Consider the following 19,261-nt stretch of genomic DNA (forward strand, 5'->3'; position numbering starts at 1 on the left):
TTAAAAGGCTGCTTGAGTATCAGAACTACTCAAGAACTCCTCAAGAAGGGTTTTTCAAAATATTTTGATTTTTGTTTTAGGTTTTGAACTTCCCTAGATTTAGAATTAAAGGTGTATTTCTAGACAAGTGGAAATCTTATGACGTTACGCAATAGTAGCTACCAAAATGGGATGGTATTTTTGTAGCTAGTATGGTTTGGGGGATTTCCAGCTATTGCATGGATATTCGTAGGAACAAACTACTTACTCACTTGGTTTGTTACTGTGCAGAGCTTTAAAAAAGCATGCTCAATGTCTTTGCTCTTCTTAAGCTATCAAGGGTCTGGTCATATGGAGACACTATCTATAGTCAAATGATTCCTGTGAAACAGCTGTGAATCTGCATTTTTTGATGAAGTGAACTTTTAGTTGGAAAAAAGTCCATACACAATTCTTGTCTTCATCCTGAAGACAATGCAAAAATGTATAAATTTAGTTTTAAAATCTCAGTTCAAGTTTTGTAGATGTCTTGCCAAAGTTAGTGTTAATTGAAATTGGTGGTCTTAAAAAAACATTTGTGAAGGATTTGAAAAAGTTCAAATGTTAAAAACTTCATCTTTTAGTTACTTCTTTTTATTCACCCCTTCAGAGCTGCTCAAAAGGTAAGGTAATGGAAAAGTGGATTTTGGTAGCTTTTTCCATTCAAAACCATAAGTTCTTTTGTTCTTGGCCATCTAATGTGTTTTGTATCAAGTAAATGTAGTTGTAGCAGCAGATTTATTTCATGGTACACATACTCACATATAACTGTGGGTTTTTTTGAAAATTGGGTCTCACTGAACAATTCCATTAAGTTAACCTGTAAACTTTGACTTCTCTACAGGGGGAGAAAACTATTCAGGCAGTGCCAGCAGGAGCAAAACCTGCTATCATCACTGCCACAAGACCCATCACAAAAATGATTGTTACACAGCCAAAAGGAATAGGGTCCACGGTCCAGCCAGCCACCAAAATCATCCCAACTAAAATTGTTTATGGGCAGCAAGGGAAAACACAGGTACAGTGAGGACCCCTTTCTGTCTTGGAATGTACCCCTAAATTTTAATGGGAAGTAAATAATTTTTCAATGTGTTTCCTCATTTGTTCCAGGTTTAATATATATCTGTGGGGAATGAGACTTAGTGGTGTAATGAGGTGGCCTCGATCCTGATTTCTCAAGCACAGTATCTGCATCTGTTATCTTTTTCTGAAGGCCTAGAGCAAGTCAAAAGGATTTACTAAGCCTTTTCTGTAGCTGAAACTGTCTGACCATGGCTCCAGATACTTGTTTCCATCTTACAGCTAATGGTTAGACCATTAGAAATAAAGATGCAGAGTCTGGACATAGGTCACCCATCAAATCCGAGGTTTTATTGAAGTTTATTTTCTGCTTAATACCTGTTCTGGCTGTCCCTGCAACCTTGTGTAGTTGGTTGGGATGTATACAGAGAATCTGGCTTATTTCTGGATGCTTTCAGTTTCAGCTTTTTCTCTGGCTGCACTTTAGTATTTGAAAGAAATAAGCTTTTATCAGATGTAACATTTTGTGTGTTTTGATTGTTCAGGACTGTATTTCTTGTGGAAGTGCTTGTCCTTATCAGTGCAGTGCATGTTCCAGCTCACTTGTGTAGCTTTCTCTTATCACACTGGTTTTCTCTAGTCCTGAAAAATAACTTTAGTGGTTTATTGTGTTAAACACTTAAAATTACTGAGTGAGAGGTATTGCCATTTACTTGGACTTTGTGGTTTAATAATCAAAGTTACTGAATTTAGAGGTAGACTTTCTAAGTAAAATATTATGTAGGTCGTGTACATAGATCTGAGTGGCACCCTGTACTTTGCTCAGATCTGTTCTCTTGAGTGCTTTTACTATAAACAAAATTTACCTTTCTAATTAGGTCCTCATAAAGCCAAAGCCAGTGACATTTCAAGCAACAGTTGTGAGTGAACAAACCAGACAGCTGGTGACTGAAACGTTACAGCAGGCTTCAAGGGTAGCAGAGACAGGAAACTCATCTCTGCCAGAAGTGAAAGAAGAACCACAAACCTACACTGACAGTAGCTCTTCTTCTACAGAGTCTTCCCAGAGCTCTCAAGGTCTGTGTTGGTGTCACATAATGTATGAGTGGACTGTCTTCCAAGCAGGCCAGCTTGCCCCAGAGAGTTCTGTGTTTCTCCATTTAGCACAGGTTTCACCCCATCTGTTTGCAGTGAAGTGCCATTGTTCCCTTATTTTTACATTTTTCTTTTTTTTTGAGTTACTTATTGTATGCTTCCATTAATCCTGAAGATGGTGATAAGGTGTCTTGCTGCCCTCCAACTTGCTGTTACAATGCAACCTGTTCCCTCTTCCTGGAGAACCTGCCAGAGGTAGGCAGGGCAGCAAATTTAGGAGGTTATTTTGGCAGTCCATGCTCTGCTGTTATCTTTCCAGAGTGTGAGAAGCATCTCTCTGCTGCATGTCTGAAAACCGCCATGGGACCAACACAAGTCTTGATCCTTTTATAGATGTGTATGTGCATCAGGATGTATATTACACATGCAGTCCTGGTGGGAATTCTGCCCTGGCTTCAAGCCATGATACTGATGCAGCTCTTTGTGTGTAAGAGGAGCATAAATAATAGGGCATAAACAAAATCCCACCTATGTTTAGGAGTGACTGTTATATGTATCACTGCAGCAAATAGAAGCAAATGTCTCAGTGAAACCTTTCTACCTTTTCTATTTAATTTTGTAGCTGTTGGTCTATATGGCCATTTAAGTAAGTTTTTTAAAAGTTCTGAAGATTCAACCAGCTTACCAAAATTTAGGTGCTGTTAGTTCAGAATGCTGAATACATGCTGATCACCTGAACTGCTAAAACCTTCTGGTAAAAGAAGCTCAATCCAAGGCAAATTCAACTTAAAAATAAAACCAACTGCTGAATTTTGATTTTTCAAACAAAATCTTCTGCAAAATACTGGTTTTTGCTGGAAACTGTTTATAACATCAACAGTGTTTTACTTCAAGAATCAATTGAAATAGAAACTAAAGTGTTGCAGAATGAGAGTATGCATCCTTGGCAACGTTCAAAACTAAGAAGCAATGAATAATTTGGTATAATTTTGAGCTACCACCCTGCTTTAAAGCAAGAGGTTGCATGAGAGCCCTGCAACCCAAAATGTTTCTATGATGACTTGAACTGACACAGGTTTCCCAGAGATACTGTTGCTGCCCCATCCCTGGAAGTGTTCAAGGGCATGTCAGACGGGGCTTGGAGCAAGCTGCTCTAGTGAAGGGTGTCCCTGCCCTTGGCAGGGGGTTGGAATCAGATGAGCTTTAAAGTTTCTTCCAACCCAAACTATTCCATGATTCTATGATGTGCCTTTGTTTTTTGTTTTTCTTTTTCAAACAGATTCTCAGCCTGTAGTCCATGTGATTGCTTCAAGAAGTCAAGATTGGTCTGAACATGAAATTGCTGTGGACACAAACCCTACAATAATTTACCAGGATGTATCCAGTGAATCTCAGTCAGCTACTTCCACGATAAAAGCTTTGCTGGAGCTTCAGCAGACAACAGGTCTGAAATTGTTTAGGATAACTTCAGAGATTAATTTTTGCTTAAGCAGGCTTTTGTACTAAGTTTTGTAATTGGAAAGCACTTATTTTGAATCAACTTGATTCCTTCCTTTTTATCCTATACCAGTTTGTTTGCATTTATTCTGTAGTGTTTATTTAATTAAGCTGGTACATTTATATTGTAGATTTATCTTATTATGAAGGTTTCTGTATTAAAGATTGATTTTATGCTTTGCTTTTCTTCTAAAGCAGTGAAGGAAAAGTTGGAATCAAAGCCAAGGCAACCTACGATTGACTTGAGCCAAATGGCTGTTCCAATCCAGATGACTCAAGAAAAGAGGCATTCTCCAGAAAGTCCTTCAATTGCTGTTGTAGAGTCAGAACTAGTGGCTGAATATATCACAACTGGTAAGTGGCTAAGGTAGTGTGAGGGTGGCTTTGTAGTTGAAGTCTGAGGACTTAATTTTGGAGTTTTTTTACAGTAGGTTTTACTTCTGTGTTTTTACTGTAATTTTCTGTAGACGGAATGAGTCTTCCACTCCTGAGGCCCTGTGCAGGGGACAGAGATTGCATTTCCCTTGCATAAGGGAAAATGTTTCTAACTGAAACAAAGGGTGGTTGCTTCAGGATAGCCCACTTGAGTAGATTCTCTGTTCCCTGGATGTAAAAGACAGACTGTCCTACCACCCTTAAAGTAAAATCCTCAGTAAGGAGAGAGCAGAAAATGAAGCTACAGAAACAGTAGTTTTTGTAGATACTGAAAGGAGTCAGACATCAAGGTTGTTAAAATCCATTTAGTCCCGAGATAAAGCCAGCTGTGCATTTAGCATGCATTTAGCCCCAGGTTCTTCATTTGCTGGGAAACTTTGAACTAATAAATACACACTTATAAAATATATAAATTACTCAAATTCATCTCTTTAAATTCTTGACTCCTCCTATTTGGACATCCCTTTTGTGCAAGTCCTTTCTCTTATATCTCTGATGTTCCCTGCTATCCCAGAACACTAGGTATGAGCCACTTTCCCTACAAACATGAATGGATCAGATTACCTGTTTTCCATTTTAATTTCTTAAGCCCACAATGTTGATCTCTATATTATTTGGAAAATGAAAGCAAAAACATGTTGAAAGTCTACATTGGCGAAGAGAAATAAAACTTAATAGTGTTAAACTGTATTACTACTTACCTGTAGCTCCAGTGATTTTAGTGCTAAATATCTAATCTGATATTTTCATGTTGTTCTGTACCTCCTTCCCTTGCTCCCATCTCTTGAATGGCCTGAATTTAAGTTGTGTGAAATTGGAGCTGGGGGGATGTTACTGTTATTCCTTTATGTAGCACGTACTGTACCTGGCTTCAGTTTCAGATGTTTGAATCATGCTCCCTTGGGTATCCTTTAAAACAAATTCCAAAGTATAGTATATGGTGTTAAAGTGCTTTCCAATTAGCAGTTAGGTATCTTCACTGACACAGATATTGTGCATTGAGCTTCTGTTAGTGGTTACAATTTTTGTGCTGGGTTTTGCTGTGAAAGTTGATTTACAAGAGGGCCTTTTGAAGAGAGGATGGAAAATTACAGTCAGTGTCTTTGTAGACTTCAGTACTTTCTGCAGCTTAGAAGCCACACAAAGTACAATGGCAGAAAATTTCCTGGAGATATGGAGATAATATTTTAAATATTAAGATTGCTCTAAACATGGATTTGAAATGTGGGAATCTGCTGGAGAAGTACAGGCTCCTATGGGTTGGCAGTGGCAGATTCTGCTGCAGCACTAAACTGCTTATTTTGTACTTAGATTTTTGTCCCTTCCCACATCTTCTCTGAACATTGCCAATGAATGCAAGTAATTGAGTTTCTTTTTGGTTTAATTTGTGCTTTTTTGAATTTATCGGTAACCCACATAGCTCTATATTCTGCTAAAAATTCCATAGTAAGATAGTGAAGAAAGTAGAGTCTGTTGTGAAATGTCCTGCATGGGCCTAGACCAGAGGATTAGGTATTTGGGAGCTAGGATTCAGCATGTGCTTCCTCATGAGATGAAGGGAGCAATTCACAGATCTCAGTGTCACCATTTTTTGTCTGTCTGCAGACTCAGGAAGACAACACTGTATTGGTTCACATTCGGAAGAATATCTACACAACCATATAGGTTAGAAACTTTATTTTTCAATTAAATTTTCAATTGTGTAGGAATTGTTGGGAGATATCCAGGATAAATCTGGCACAGCATGCAGGCCAGTATTGATATAAACCAACCTTCTCAAAGTGAGAAGGTAAAATCACCATACTTATTCAAAAGTTGACCTTTCTTTAAACTTTCAGAAAGGTCACCAGAACCTTTTAGTTTTAAGTTATGTTTCAACTGAGTTTAAACTTTGCTTGTTCTCCAGTGATTAAATGCTTGTAACTAAGAAATACATAAATATTAATGCTTATTAATATGGACAGGCATAAAGTGATTTGGATTCATGTCTTATCAGTAACTGGAATATAGAATGGATTTTTTTGTTGGGTTTTTTCTTTTTTCCTCAGCAGCAAATGATTTTCCACTGTTTAATTACAGACCTATCACTACAGCTCTGTAACTCAAGCTAGATCTGTTCTCAGAAGTGACATGACCCATACAAGGCCTTCATTTTTTGATGTATGATTTCTGATCAGCCTCACTTGCTTTAATAATACCCAAACATTCTGTCTGCTAATCTTTCAAATTTAGCTTATGCTCTCTGGAGTATTGTGTTTGTCAGTGCTAGAAACCTGGTGAGCAAGGCTTGCTGTTCTTAATTGCAGTGAATTGTGGAGGTGCCTTTAACAGTGTAAAAACTGCAGAACAGCTTGTGTTCTACAGCAATATTCTAGTGCTGTATAAAGAACCCAGAGCCAAACATCAAGTATAAACTCTGCTTGCAGAATTGGTGTATTGGGAAAGGGTGGCCAGAGGAGGTTTGGACCAAGTGTGGTTACTTAGGAAACAGACACCAAAGCAAAACCCCCGAGTTGCTACTTCAAGAGGTTTCTCAGAATAGATCTATCTCTTAACATTCGATAGTAGACACTAGCACAGAGTGAAAGACATTTTCCATACTTAGATCTTTTTCACTCATGTGTGCTTTCATTTGAAGCTTAACTGCAAAGCAGACAGTTGAAGTTCCTGCAGTTAGTTCTGGAGAAGTGCCACTGACCTCTTTACTTTCAGTCAGTCATCGGTCCCAGCCCCACCAGTCATCTCAGCCCCAGAGGACGCTGCTGCAGCACGTGGCTCAGTCGCAGACAGCAACGCAGACTTCTGTTGTGGTGAAATCTATTCCTGCATCCTCCACTGGTGCCATTACCCATATCATGCAGCAGGTTGGATCCTTTCTTCTCCCAGCAGTCTATAAACAGCAGTAGGTCATATAAATTGCATAGGACCAGGGCTTATTCTGAATAATGTATCATGGTGCTGCCACCAAAAATGTTCAGCATACAGGCAAATGAATGATTTTAGTATCGCTTAAATAGCTGTAAACCAAAGGAGAGGTGGTTTAGATTAAATATTAGAAATAAAATCTTTACTGTAAGGATAGTGAGGCCCTGGCATGGATTGCTTAGGGAAGTGGATGCTGCATCCCTGGAAGTGTTCAAGGCCAGGTTGGACAGGACATGGAGCAACCTGGTCTCATGGAAGGTGTCTCTGCCTTGGACTAGATAGTCCTTAAGGTTTTTTTGCAACCCAGACCATTCTGTGATTGTGTTTTGATGGTGAGGGAGGTTGTAGTATTGCAGTGGCCCGACTTCTTGAAGTTATGTTTGTGGTAATGTAGAGGGAAGAGGGCTGAAATGGAATTTGGTCAGTACATAGGGCACACAGTATCTTTTCCATTTGATGTCTAGTTTGTGAATAGGAAGACTCCTCTGAATCAAAAACTTAGATCATATTTAGGTCAGGATTGCGAGGATTCCAAAGAATTCAAACAAGCAGTGCAGTTTGTGGTGAAATCTTGCTGAAGCTACTCGAATCATTTTGATCAGGCCTTGCTCAATTCTGCAATGCTTTGACTTGTGGGAACTTCAGCTGCAGTCCAGAACAGTACTGTGTGAGAGTTACAAACTCGTGTCAGGCAGTATATTTTTGCAGGTGTTGGATTAGGCTGTTTGATCTTGCTAAAACGCCTTTTGTCAATACATTTATAGATTTTGGTTTACAAAGCATAGGTTGCTCGTTCCCTCAAAAAATCAGATGTTTTGTGTAATGCCCAAGAAAAATTGTAATGCAATTTTGAGAAAGGAAGGAGAAGAGAGGATCTCTGCCTGAAATAGGGCAGCCCTGCAGTTACATATATAGTTATATGGGACTCTGCAGAAGAAGCCCTAGAGAAGATGATTAGACTTTTAAGGGGCAGAATAAAAATTTATTGTGCAGAGAGACTGGCTTGAATGAGGAGCTTCTGGCTCAGCCACCTGCTACTCCCTGCTGCTTCATATCCACCTGCCAGGCAACCTTAGGAAGCTTTGAGACTCAGTCTCACACAAACTAGATCTACATAATCCCTCTAAGGGTTAGTTGTGGAGCTCATGTTCTCACATAGAGATGTACCACAGTTTATCATGATTGTAGATCTTGATTGCTTAAATATTTGTGAAATACCCACATTAAGAGTATTTTTCTATATGTGAATGGGGAGTCTGTAATGGTTAAAATGGTTGAAACATTAAAAATTATTTCTAGATTGATATTCTAGATATTCTTATCCTTCTCTTTACTAACTTGCTCTAAATTCTTCTTCTTAAGGCCTTAAGCAGTCACACTGCGTTTACCAAACACAGTGAACAACTTGGAACTGAGGAAGGAGAAGTGGAAGAGATGGACACCCTAGATCCTCAGACTGGCCTGTTTTACAGATCTGCCCTGACACAACCGCAGACACAAAAGCAGCAAAAACTGAGTCAGCCACAGCTGGAACAGACTCAACTGCAAGTGAAAACTCTGCAGTGTTTCCAGACTAAGCAGAAGCAGACAATCCACCTGCAGGCTGATCAAATCCAGCACAAACTCCCACAAATGCCCCAACTTTCCATAAGGCATCAAAAGCTAACCCCCCTGCAGCAAGAGCAAGCACAGACCAAACCAGATGCACAGCACCCCCCACACCATATGATGGCCAAAGAAAGGCAACTCCCTACCTTAGTGGCACAGCCACAGCAAACTGTAGTACAGGTGCTTGCAGTAAAAACCACGCAGCAGCTGCCCAAACTGCAACAGGCACCAACGGCACAAAAAATCTTCGTGCAACCCCAGCCCCCCCAGAGTCAAATGCAGCTACCTGCCTCTTCAGAGAAACAGCCAGCAAGCCAGGTAACGGAATATTGATAGCATGCAAAATACACGTCGCTGTTCAAGGAAAAAAAAATAAGTAAAACACCGACCCTGTCGCTGTAGCAGTGTTTTGTCCTGGCAATAGAGAATCCCTCATTCCGCTGGTAGTAGTTACCCCAGCAGAAGGTTGACACTAGGAGAGAGAAGCACATGTTATAGGGGAAAAAATCCATAGAGCTCACAAACATGTTTTGTTGGACAGTTTTTATTAATTTCAGCCACCACTGGTGCATGGAATTTGTCCCTAGTTATTTTCTTTTAATTTTTAGATAATGACACATTAGTAATTTCCATTGCAGTAGCACTTTTTATTTCTGTAGAAATAAAGATGAATACACTGCAGTCTCCTAAGGCTCTCCATTGTTCCTCTTCCTTTGTAGTTTACATCTTCCTGAAGTTATATGGCTTTCATGTAGAGGAGTAATTTGATTTTTTTTCCTTGGGAGGGAAAAAGGCAGAGACTGAGGAACATGGGAAAAAATGTATTTTAACTAACTCCAGAAAAGTACCTTTTTTTTTAACCCTTTCAGGAGTAGATGTGAAAACTAGCAAACATACCAGGGGGCTGTAAATCCCAAAGGAAAATTAGGCTGCTGTGGTATTATACTGCTACAATCCTTATCTAGCAGCCTAAAAAGCTGCTTTTCCCCAGGCTTCAATTAACTGTTGCCCTATCATTGCTAATTCCTTTGTTAAAACACTGAGTTTCAATTGTCTTCCTAATAGCAAGTATGTTGTTTGTGCCATTCTGTCCTTGGAAATATTGATGAGGATTTCAATAAAAATATTAACTGTAATATGCACAACAAAAATTTGATTTTCAGGTGCAACATCTAACTGTAATGCAAGGATCCACTGTTACAGAGATAACTTTTGAGGGGCTTGAGCCTCCTTTTGTTTCAAAGGTAGCAGGTGGCAGTTCTGTGCCCAAACTGGCATTGCTGGTTACCAGCCTATTTCCCATGCAGGCATCCACGGAGACATCAGTAGCAGATATATTGAGAGTGTCTATGGTGGAAGCTCAGATTGATGCAAACATAGAACACACGCTAGTGGATCCCCCAAACAAGGCCACGTCCACTAGTAAAGCTGCTAGTGAAGCAGAGTCGTCACCTTGTACCCAGGGCCCGAGGGTGGCTGCAGTAGGGATGACGGCACCTTCCATCCCCCAGCAACAGACACATGCAGAAACCAGCTCAAGTCCTCCTGCTGTTGGTCCTACTTTAACAGAGAGGAAACTCGATGCACGAGGAGTACCTACAACAAACCAGTTCATACACATTCAGAATATATCACAAAAGAAAGCTGAAGAGAGCTCATCAGAAATTGTTGTCCAGGTAAGAGAAGACTGAGCAAATAAGGCAAAGACTGAGCAGAGCAAGCACGTGTCTGATGTGATGATTGTCATTTAATGATGTTCAAGTACTTTTGGGTTTATTCCTCAAGTTTTGGTTCTGTTTCCGCTCTTAGCTTGTAATCAATTGCTACCTTGAAGTGTAATTCTTTTTAATTGGGCTCAGTTTTCTCTAGTACTGTATCATTCACTCTGTTCTCAGTATCTTTCTTCTTTTGTTAAGAAAGCAACCAAATTAATCTGATTTTACAAAGTACTTTTGTTTGCAATGCTTAAAACTGCGCAATACTTAGTATGGAGTTATGTGCTAGAATCTTTTATATTATTAACCTATTAAAGTTGCTTCTGAGTATAAAATTCATGACATAGTAGGTTGTGCTTACTGGAAGAGTTCAGCAAATAAGGTCTGAAATTGGAAGAAAGATTTTTAACTTCACTTAGGATAAAGACCACTTCTGAGATAAAAATACTATTGATCTTTAGCCTAAATGCTGTGAATATCCTAACTGCTGTGCTTGATATTTTCATTGATTCTACTGCCTTAAATATGATGGTTTATGTTGTAATAAGTTGTCAGAATGTCAACTGAGGAGGTATTTACGTCTTCCAAGTGGTATAACGTGAATCTTTATAGACAAGTTGGCATGGCTTATGTTCACACAAATGGTAGTGTGGATTGAAATTGTTTTAATATGTATCACACTTGTGTTACAGTGAAAATACTTCTGATGTGGGAAACTGTGTACAGAGGTTTCAAATTTTTCATGCTACTTTGTGAAGTCTTTATTGGGGCTAACTTCTCTTTTGTAGAAATTGCCAGTTCTGTATTCACTTTTAGTCCTCCTTAAATAGACAAAGGTAGATTTCTGTTTTGCTTCAAACCTGTATCTTTTGAGTATTGGTACTATTTATTATTGTGGCATGCTGTGAGGTGTTTCACAAGTCAAATAGTGCCCAGAATTTCAGTTGTATAAAGTCAGAGATTTATCTTCTAACCTATGAAAGTATAAGTAAAAATAAATAACATAATAACCATAATAATAATCTTAGGAATAAATAGCTATTGTGTTTTCTCAGCCTCTGAGCTGCAGCTCTGAGCAGGGCCAGAGACTGATCTCTGTTCTATACAAAAAGCAAAATTCTCCTGGAGTGCTTGGACAATGCCCTGTCTGGCTGGATTGTTGGGGTTGTCCTGTGCAGGGCCAGGAGTTGGACACAATGGTCCTTGTGGATCATTCTAACTCAGGTTATTCTTTCATCGGCACATCTTGTCTGAAAAAGATCAGGCTGAAGAAAATATTATCTCTGCTTTGGGTTTGCATTATGGTGGATGATGGGCACTGGTTATACTGTCACAGACCTTTAGGGAAGATCAAAGGCCAAGATCACTGCCTGGAGAGCAAGATTATTCAAATTTCACATTTCACAACCCAATCCAGCAAAAGGGTGCTTTGAAGCCTTAGCTAGGGAAAATTGCCCTTGGAAACGAAATAATCCCTTTTTCACAAATCTCTGTCCTTGCACAGATACATTTACCTTCAGAATTGTTCATTAAACTTAAATATTTTCTTTCTTTCAGACTATCCCTCATTATTCCATCCCTTGTCACTCCAGCTCCAATGTGGTGGTGGAACCCAGCGGGCTCCTGGAGCTCAACAACTTCACCAGTCAGCGCCTCGATGATGAGGAGACAGCAATGGAGCAAGATGTGGACAGTAGCACTGAGGATGGCACTGAGCCCAGCCCCTCTCAAAGTTCTGCTGAACAGTCCTAAGGAATAGGGACACTGGAGTGCACTTTAAAATATCTTGGGATTTTGAGCATCCAAGATGCCCTTCTATTGTGATGTCTTAGAGCACTTTGCCTATTAGAATTGTTCATTGGACTCTTGAAGCTTCAGTATGTTTTAACAAGACAGTATTGCAAAAACTGCATCTAAAAAATTGTTTTGGAAAAAGAAAAGTAGAAGAGATGTAGGTACCAAGATTTAGTAAACCTGTGACAGTGGAATGTACTCCTGTTCAAAAACAAATCTGCAGTGAGTTCTACAGCTTGTGCTATTGAAGCCCTTGCCCAGATACTGAAACAGCTTTAAGTGAAAAGGGATCATTATTTTGCTGTGTCTTCTTAGCTGTTGAGCAAAACACCATAAAAAAAATAGAAAACGTTTAATAAATATTTTTATTTTCAAATAGCATGTGAGAGAAAAAATGTCTCTGACAGTGCTGGAAAAGCCCCAGTAATTTTGAAAATTGGTTAGCTTTCTTGCACTTGTGCTCACTTAAATTTTTTTTTTCAGAAGCTTAAAATATTTTTTAGAAATTATTGTTGGCAAATGTCTGGAAATGAGCAAAACTGTTAACTGGTAACAAAGTGGATTTGCTAGTGGGGTTTTGTTTTCATGCTTTACAAGAAGTAGGGTAATGGTAGATGAGGCATTTCTTTGTGCCCTAAGCATACAAAATGCTCATCTACTCTAGTTAACCTTTGATTATTTATTTAAATATAAAATTTAAAGTGAGACAAGTTGTTGAAAAAGTTCCTGTGTAACAGGCAGTTGTATTAACTCTAGTACAAACCAGGGAGAAGGAGGTGTATTTTGCTATTAATCAGTTTTTCAAAATTGGGGATAAATAGTTCAACATCTTTCCAAGTTGAACTTGAGAATTTAGAAGTGAGCTAAGACTTTTAAAAATCTATATTTTACTCTTACATGCTGTTTTTAAAGTTGACAATTTGGGGAGTTTAAAAGCTTAAATGGGTGTACAATTGTAGGTTTCCAAAACTAGCCTTAGCCTTGGCTTGTTGAAGCAATACATTGGGGTTTTGTGATAGTTACAAGTCACAGAGAGCGGTTTGGGTTCAGATGGGACAAGAGAACCAGTTTTAATACATTCTGGTAATCAAGACAATACATTTTTTTCCAAAATGTATATAAAACCATGTTTTTAACTGTTTTGTATAGATTTCATTATAAATAACTAAGCATTTTATGACTTTGACATATCATTTAATTGTATATACATGTATAAGCCTAACTGCCCACGTTTTGGTGCTGAAGTACTGTAAGTAGATTTCATCCAAAGTCTAATACAGCTTTTTGCGTCATTCTTTTTTTTTTAAGCTATCATTTTACTGTTGATATTGTCATTAAGGTGAAATTCCAGTTGGAGTAACTCAAACTGAAAAATACAAACCCTAAAAACCATTTATCTTACCTGCTCTGAGTATCCACCTATGTTAGAACTCGTGGTAACCCCTAGAGGGGGCTCTTGGTTTTCTCTAACCTCAGCTACCTTATAAACTAAATCACTAGAACCTTCATATACTTCTTTTTTCCTTCTGTTTTCTTTTTCCATCTACGTTAGTTCCAAAATAATGTAGTTTTATAATTGTGGAGAAATGTCCTGATAAATTTGACGTGCAAATACTAGAATAGTGGATTATGAAACTAATGATACATTTTTTGTTGCCTTTGTATTGAAATAAGTATTGGTTTGGGTTCTCCTGTCCTTAGTGCTCAGGATCAAAGAGAATAATATTGTTATAAATGAAACATTCCACATTTCTTTCTTAAGTTAAATAATAACCCTGCCAGGATGTCATTGTAGGTAGTTAAGGTTTGGATAACTATTCAGGAGATTTTGCTTTGTTTTAATGAAATCACGGCAATGAAGAAGTTATGGTCTAAGTTATGAAGGTTCCATGTTGCTGCAGAATGACAAAAAGTAGTTAATACTGATGATACTGGCAGTGGACAATCTGTGCTTTGCATAAAGGCCCACAGAAGGTGACACACACAGTTCTGGCTTGTATCAAATTTTGATTGTTACCTGGGCTCTTGCAGTGCTTTGAATGTCCCTGGCATATCTAGGACTGGAAGGCCATGAGAATACAAGACAGAGCAAGATTTTTCTTAAGTACTTATGACTAAGAACATTGCCCTAAGTTACAGTTTCGGTTTTAGGTGAAGGTACATGCTCTCCCCAGCCAAAAATAGATACCAAGAAATGGCCTATGGTGAATTTAACACCAAATGCATTCACTATATTGTTGGGTTCTGGTCCAATTTATTCTGATGTTTTATGTAAGACTTTTGTTTGCCTCTTTAGTGATGATTGGAGCAAAGGTATGGACAACTATAGTGGACTATTTGACACTTCTTTGAAGATAGCAAATTGTTTTAACACCTGAAACCTTTTCATTTTTCTGAGACATGATTGATTTAAGGTTGGCAAGTTGAAGCACATGGTGGGGATGTCTAGGGATGATGTAAGAAATTTAGAAGGAACTTTGGTAATCAGTGTGTTCATTCTTGACACTCTTGCTCCTTTTCCAACTTTCAATTGGATTTTTTTTAGATTCTTTTATTGAATTTGTCTGTTTCAGAACTTCATCATATGAACACCTTGACAAATAAGAAGTAGGCAAGATGAGCTAAAATGGAGGGTAGATATAGTTTGGGTTTTTTGTTGATTTTTGATAATGACATTAAGAGGAGGTGCTTGGAGCATTTGGCCTTCTCTCCTTTGCATGAACTCCAGGCATCAGTGCCTGTTCTTTTGTCCTGCCCTGGCAGATGTGCAGCTTTTTCTTACCTGTCCTTAGGATACTTCATCCCCCTGCAGCCATGTATCCACTTGTCACAGCCCTATAAAATAGCCCTTGCTAAAAAGAAAACATCAGTATGTAAAGCAGTATTTGCATATCCCATGTCCCTCATACGTTGCATCTTCATTCCTGAAATTAATTTGATGTCCCTTCTTGGAACAGAAGAAAGAGTAGGTATGGGGGTGATAAGTTTTGGTACTGGGAATTAGCAGGCGATAGATTTGTATCTTGTCAGAAAGCTGTGGGTAAATTGTAGAGCAAGTGAAATGGCATTAATGAATTGCTTTAAATTCAGCAGTTTAATGAACGTGCTCTGGTGCTGCAGTAACACATGAATTTTCAAAAAAATGCTAAGAAAGTGAACTGAAGTTAGAGGAAGTACTGAAACTAGCGGGGGATTATGTGTGCTTTAAAGATGCAGGGAATCACAGAAGACTGCATGTTTTCTGGAAAGGTTAAACCATTGTGACTGAAAATACAGTCTCAGTCTTTCTCCCAGTGGCAGAACAAGCTTCTGAAATTTCAGGGCAAAAATAGAAAAAGGGCCCTTTGAACAGAACACATGACTAAATCAATGGGATTTTTAAAACAAACAAGCAAAAACCAGGTAAAACCCCAAAAAACACCTATCTAAAGCCTGCTAAAAAAATAAAAAATCTTGAATTAAGACTTTATGCTTTTGTTTCTAATGCAGAAATAGTTCCTGAAGTCTAATGATTTCACAGGTGAAGGTGGTTGTGCATCCCCACAGCTGCACACAAAGGCAGATGATTTCAGCTTGGCAATATTCAATCCAGAGAAAACTGATCATAATATAGGATCATGAACTAGAAAAATACTGCTTTGGGGTTTGCCTGTATTGGAAAAAAGTATGTTTAGCAGCTGTGTGTCTATGCTCGGCTCCTTTCCCTAAGTAAACCTTGAAGGATGTTTGCTAACAGCTTGTGCATGGTTTCCTTCCACACTGTGGGACTGAGCTTTTCCTCTACTCAGAGTCTGTCCTGAGAGTCTTTGAACCTGTTTTCTTCCAGTAGAAAAGAAACACCTTATTGATAAAATTAGAGCTTAGCATAACTTATCAAAGAGAAAGGGAAGAAATATCTTCAGGTGTATTTGTGGGTTCTTTTGCAAGAAGAAATTGTTGTTGGAGCATCAGTCTGGCACAGAGGCAGGGTATCATCATCACATGATTTAGGTTAGAATGAACCTTAAAAATCCAGTTGGGCAGGCATACCTTCCACTAGACCAGGTTGCTCCAAGTTCTGTCCAGCTTGGCCTTGAACATTTCCAGGGATGGGGCAGTCACAACTTCTCTGGGCAACCTGTGCCAGAACCTTGACACTCTGACAGGAAAAAAAAGCAAGTAAGCTTGAAAAAAAAATTTTTAAAAAGAGTAAGATTGAGGATAATTAACTGGGATTGACAAGGGTATAGTGTTTTCTATCATTTGCAGTTTTTTCTCTCCAATCAGCACAGATGCTGCAGGTTGAAATCTAGTGGCCTTATATCTGATCCTGGCAATGAATCGAGAGTTGCATTGGTATGCTAAGGATTTAAACTGATAAAAAAAAAAAAAAAGGAGAACTTGGTAGTACCTTGAGGCATGTAGAGCTGCAACTGGCATGCAGAGATGGGTTTGGGAGGGTGGTGGTTTCACTGTACTCTGGTGAAAAGTTGCTGAAGTGTTAAAATAGGAAAATCAGTACCTGGGAGCTTGCTCACTAATTCTAGAGAAAAGGATCTTTGACTTATTTGGTACAGAAAAGATATTAAGTAGTTTTCAAGCACTGTGGACTGAAGAGTAATGGTCTCATATAATTTTTGAAGCCAGGGACTGCCCCCACAGAAAGGGATTGAAACAGGATGATTTGTAAGGTGCTTTCCAGCTCAAACCATTCTGTGATGATTGTTAGAAATGTCCAACAAATACTCCAAATACTCAAAACTTCCTGTTTTTAGTTTTGCTCAGTCCTTGGCCTCTTTTTTTAAAAGCCAGGTGGTTTTTTGTTTTGTTTTGTTTTGGTGTTTGAGGGGTTTTTTTATTTTTCTGGGGGATGGGGGGTGTTTGGTTTTGGTCTTTTTTTGTTTTGTTTTGTTTGTTTCGGTTTGGTTCTTTGTTGTTGTTTGTTTTGGTTGGTTGGTTGGTTGGTTGGTTGGTTGGAGTTTTTTTAGGTTTCTTGGTGTTTTCATCAGCTTTCCAGCTCAGTAAGGGTTTTTAGCAGTTTTCAGATTTTCTGTGATCCTGGTGATCCTGTTGATCCTGTTTTCTGTAGCTGCCTTTATTAAATGGGTTTAGAAAAGCTACTATTGTCAACCACCTGGGAGCAGATGATTATGACCATGGGCTTTTTGGGCTATCATTGTCTCTTTTGGACTCCATATGGGTTTTAGACTCCATAGAATGGTTTGGCTTGGAAGGAAGGACCCAAGATTATCTAATTCTGCCACTTGAATGCTCAAACTACCTAGCATGACTCCTTTTTGATGGCACTTTTACTAAAGTTGCAATAATCCTTACTTGTAAGAGCCTAATTTATTACTCATTAGGGCTAACATTGTTAGAAAATTGTCTTTTATGGTAAAAAAAAATCAACTTGTCACAGCTCTTAGCCAGAACTGCCCCAGAGGCTCATAGATCTCCAGTACTTTGGGACTTCCTTCATGTCAGGCTCTATCAGAAGCAGCTAAAGGCTCTGGAAGTCTCTTTGCACGGGCTTGTTTTGCTTTAAGGATGCTGCCCAAGACCTGCAAACAGCAAAGAGCTGGGAACAGTTCTCTGTGCCCACGCTTCACTGAGGTTGGCAGGAATCTGGAGATCATCGGGCCCAGCCCTCTTGCTCAAAGCAGGGTCAGACTGCTCAGGGCCATGTCCAGCTGGGTTTTTGGAAACCTAGCATGATGGAAACTCAACAACCTTTTCCAGTGACCACCCGCGCATTCTTTTTTCTTCTTTCCTAGTATGTGCTGTGTTTTCTGGTTTTTGTCTTGGTTTGTTTTGGATGTGAAATAGAAATACTATATTGAGAAGAGGCTCACAATGGCATGAGAACAAACCACAAGGAAGAAGCACAAATTTAGTGAGAACAAAGTGTTGTTGCTGCAGTATTTCCAGAAATAGGGATATTTGTTTTCCTCTCCAGCCTTCAACTTGTTCAATTCTCCTTGCAGCCACTTCAGGAGAAGTGCAGAGACACAGGGTACTAACAAAACACTGTCATCAGGTGTCACTTTCTAGTATTTCTTAATATTAAAGAGGTGTCCAGAGAAGGATTTGAATGCTTGGAAATGTTTTTTCCAACTGCATCAATCTACAGGTGGATGCAAAAGTTGTTACTGAGCATTGTGCAGCCTTGGTATTTTGCATGAAAATATATAATACAGATCTATAGGTGGCCACAGCACAGTTTTAGCTCTTGATTTACGGCTTTTGTTCCAATCTACCATGTAAATGTAGACACATGCAAGCCCAGAATGACTAATTTGAGTGCTGGAGGGCTGCCTTCCCTGTGAAGCAGGGATTTTGATCAGGGTGAAATCTTGCTGAGGCCATTCCTTGAGGATGCACTTACTCATTTGGTTGCAGATTGTGCTCCCTTCTGAGTTTGGCCTGAGGCATGCATGAGTTCTCCTGCAATAAATAGAACTGAGGAGACCAAAATCATCATAAAAATCTGCCAAAGCATCTTAAGACAACCCAGGAAGATGCTGCAAAGCAGAGTTTGCTAAGTACAGAGAATACAGGAAAAGGCTTTACTATAATTAATTGTTACCAAATGGCTGCATTACAAATAATTGCTATGAAATTTGACTGATAGTAGGGTGTGGACTCAGTGAGCAGTTTCCTTGGCTGATCAGCCACTGTGAAAGTACCACAGGGCTGGGGGTTAGTTTTGGTTAGGGTTAGCACAGGTGCTTTATGGAAAGTTATTGTTTGGAAATAAAGTAGGAACCTCAAGCTGAAATAAACTGGGGTTGATGAACAGGGATTGTAAAGTTTAAACTTGAGGGTAAATGTAATCTGGATCCTTTAAATTATGTCAATCAAGGGGCAGATGGCACAAGAACAGCTCTGGCCCCAGAGCTTTAGTCCCATTGCAGAAGTTGGGCAGAAGAGCTGATGTGGTAAATTGCTTGATTCGGATGTACATGGTATATACAGAAGGAATGTGGGAAATGAGGGTGTCCTGTAGCAGCAGGACAACTGGAGAGGAAGTACCAAAATTGCTGCAGCTCCTGTTACAGAGAGACACAGCCATGGTTTGCACCTAGATGGTTGATTTGGTTAGTGTTTGATTAGTGTTACTCTCCTCTGCAAACCTTATAAGAAATCAGAAAGTTACCAAGTTCCTGACTGAGGTG

The 19,261-nt window shown here is 39.1% G+C and overlaps 1 protein-coding gene across 8 annotated transcripts in view; it reads left to right on the forward strand.

Moving 5' to 3' along the window:
• Positions 1–13,721, forward strand: part of EMSY (EMSY transcriptional repressor, BRCA2 interacting) — a 41,471-nt gene extending 27,750 nt beyond the window's left edge. For 3 of the 8 annotated variants that reach the window (XM_033051508.2, XM_033051513.2, XM_033051516.2), the window contains 9 exons: positions 863–1,036; positions 1,917–2,115; positions 3,413–3,577; positions 3,826–3,984; positions 5,671–5,730; positions 6,778–6,929; positions 8,353–8,916; positions 9,906–10,274; positions 11,871–13,721. In XM_033051508.2, the coding sequence (XP_032907399.1) occupies positions 863–1,036; positions 1,917–2,115; positions 3,413–3,577; positions 3,826–3,984; positions 5,671–5,730; positions 6,778–6,929; positions 8,353–8,916; positions 9,906–10,274; positions 11,871–12,065 (2,037 nt within the window). In that variant the 3' untranslated portion in view covers positions 12,066–13,721. The remainder of the gene's footprint in view (positions 1–862; positions 1,037–1,916; positions 2,116–3,412; positions 3,578–3,825; positions 3,985–5,670; positions 5,731–6,777; positions 6,930–8,352; positions 8,917–9,905; positions 10,275–11,870) is intronic. The other 5 variants (XM_033051512.2, XM_033051515.2, XM_033051509.2 and 2 more) reach the window with 4 other exon arrangements.
• Positions 13,722–19,261: the final 5,540 nt, after the last annotated feature.

Source organism: Catharus ustulatus, chromosome 2, assembly GCF_009819885.2.
Source record: "Catharus ustulatus isolate bCatUst1 chromosome 2, bCatUst1.pri.v2, whole genome shotgun sequence".
NCBI lineage: Eukaryota > Metazoa > Chordata > Aves > Passeriformes > Turdidae > Catharus > Catharus ustulatus.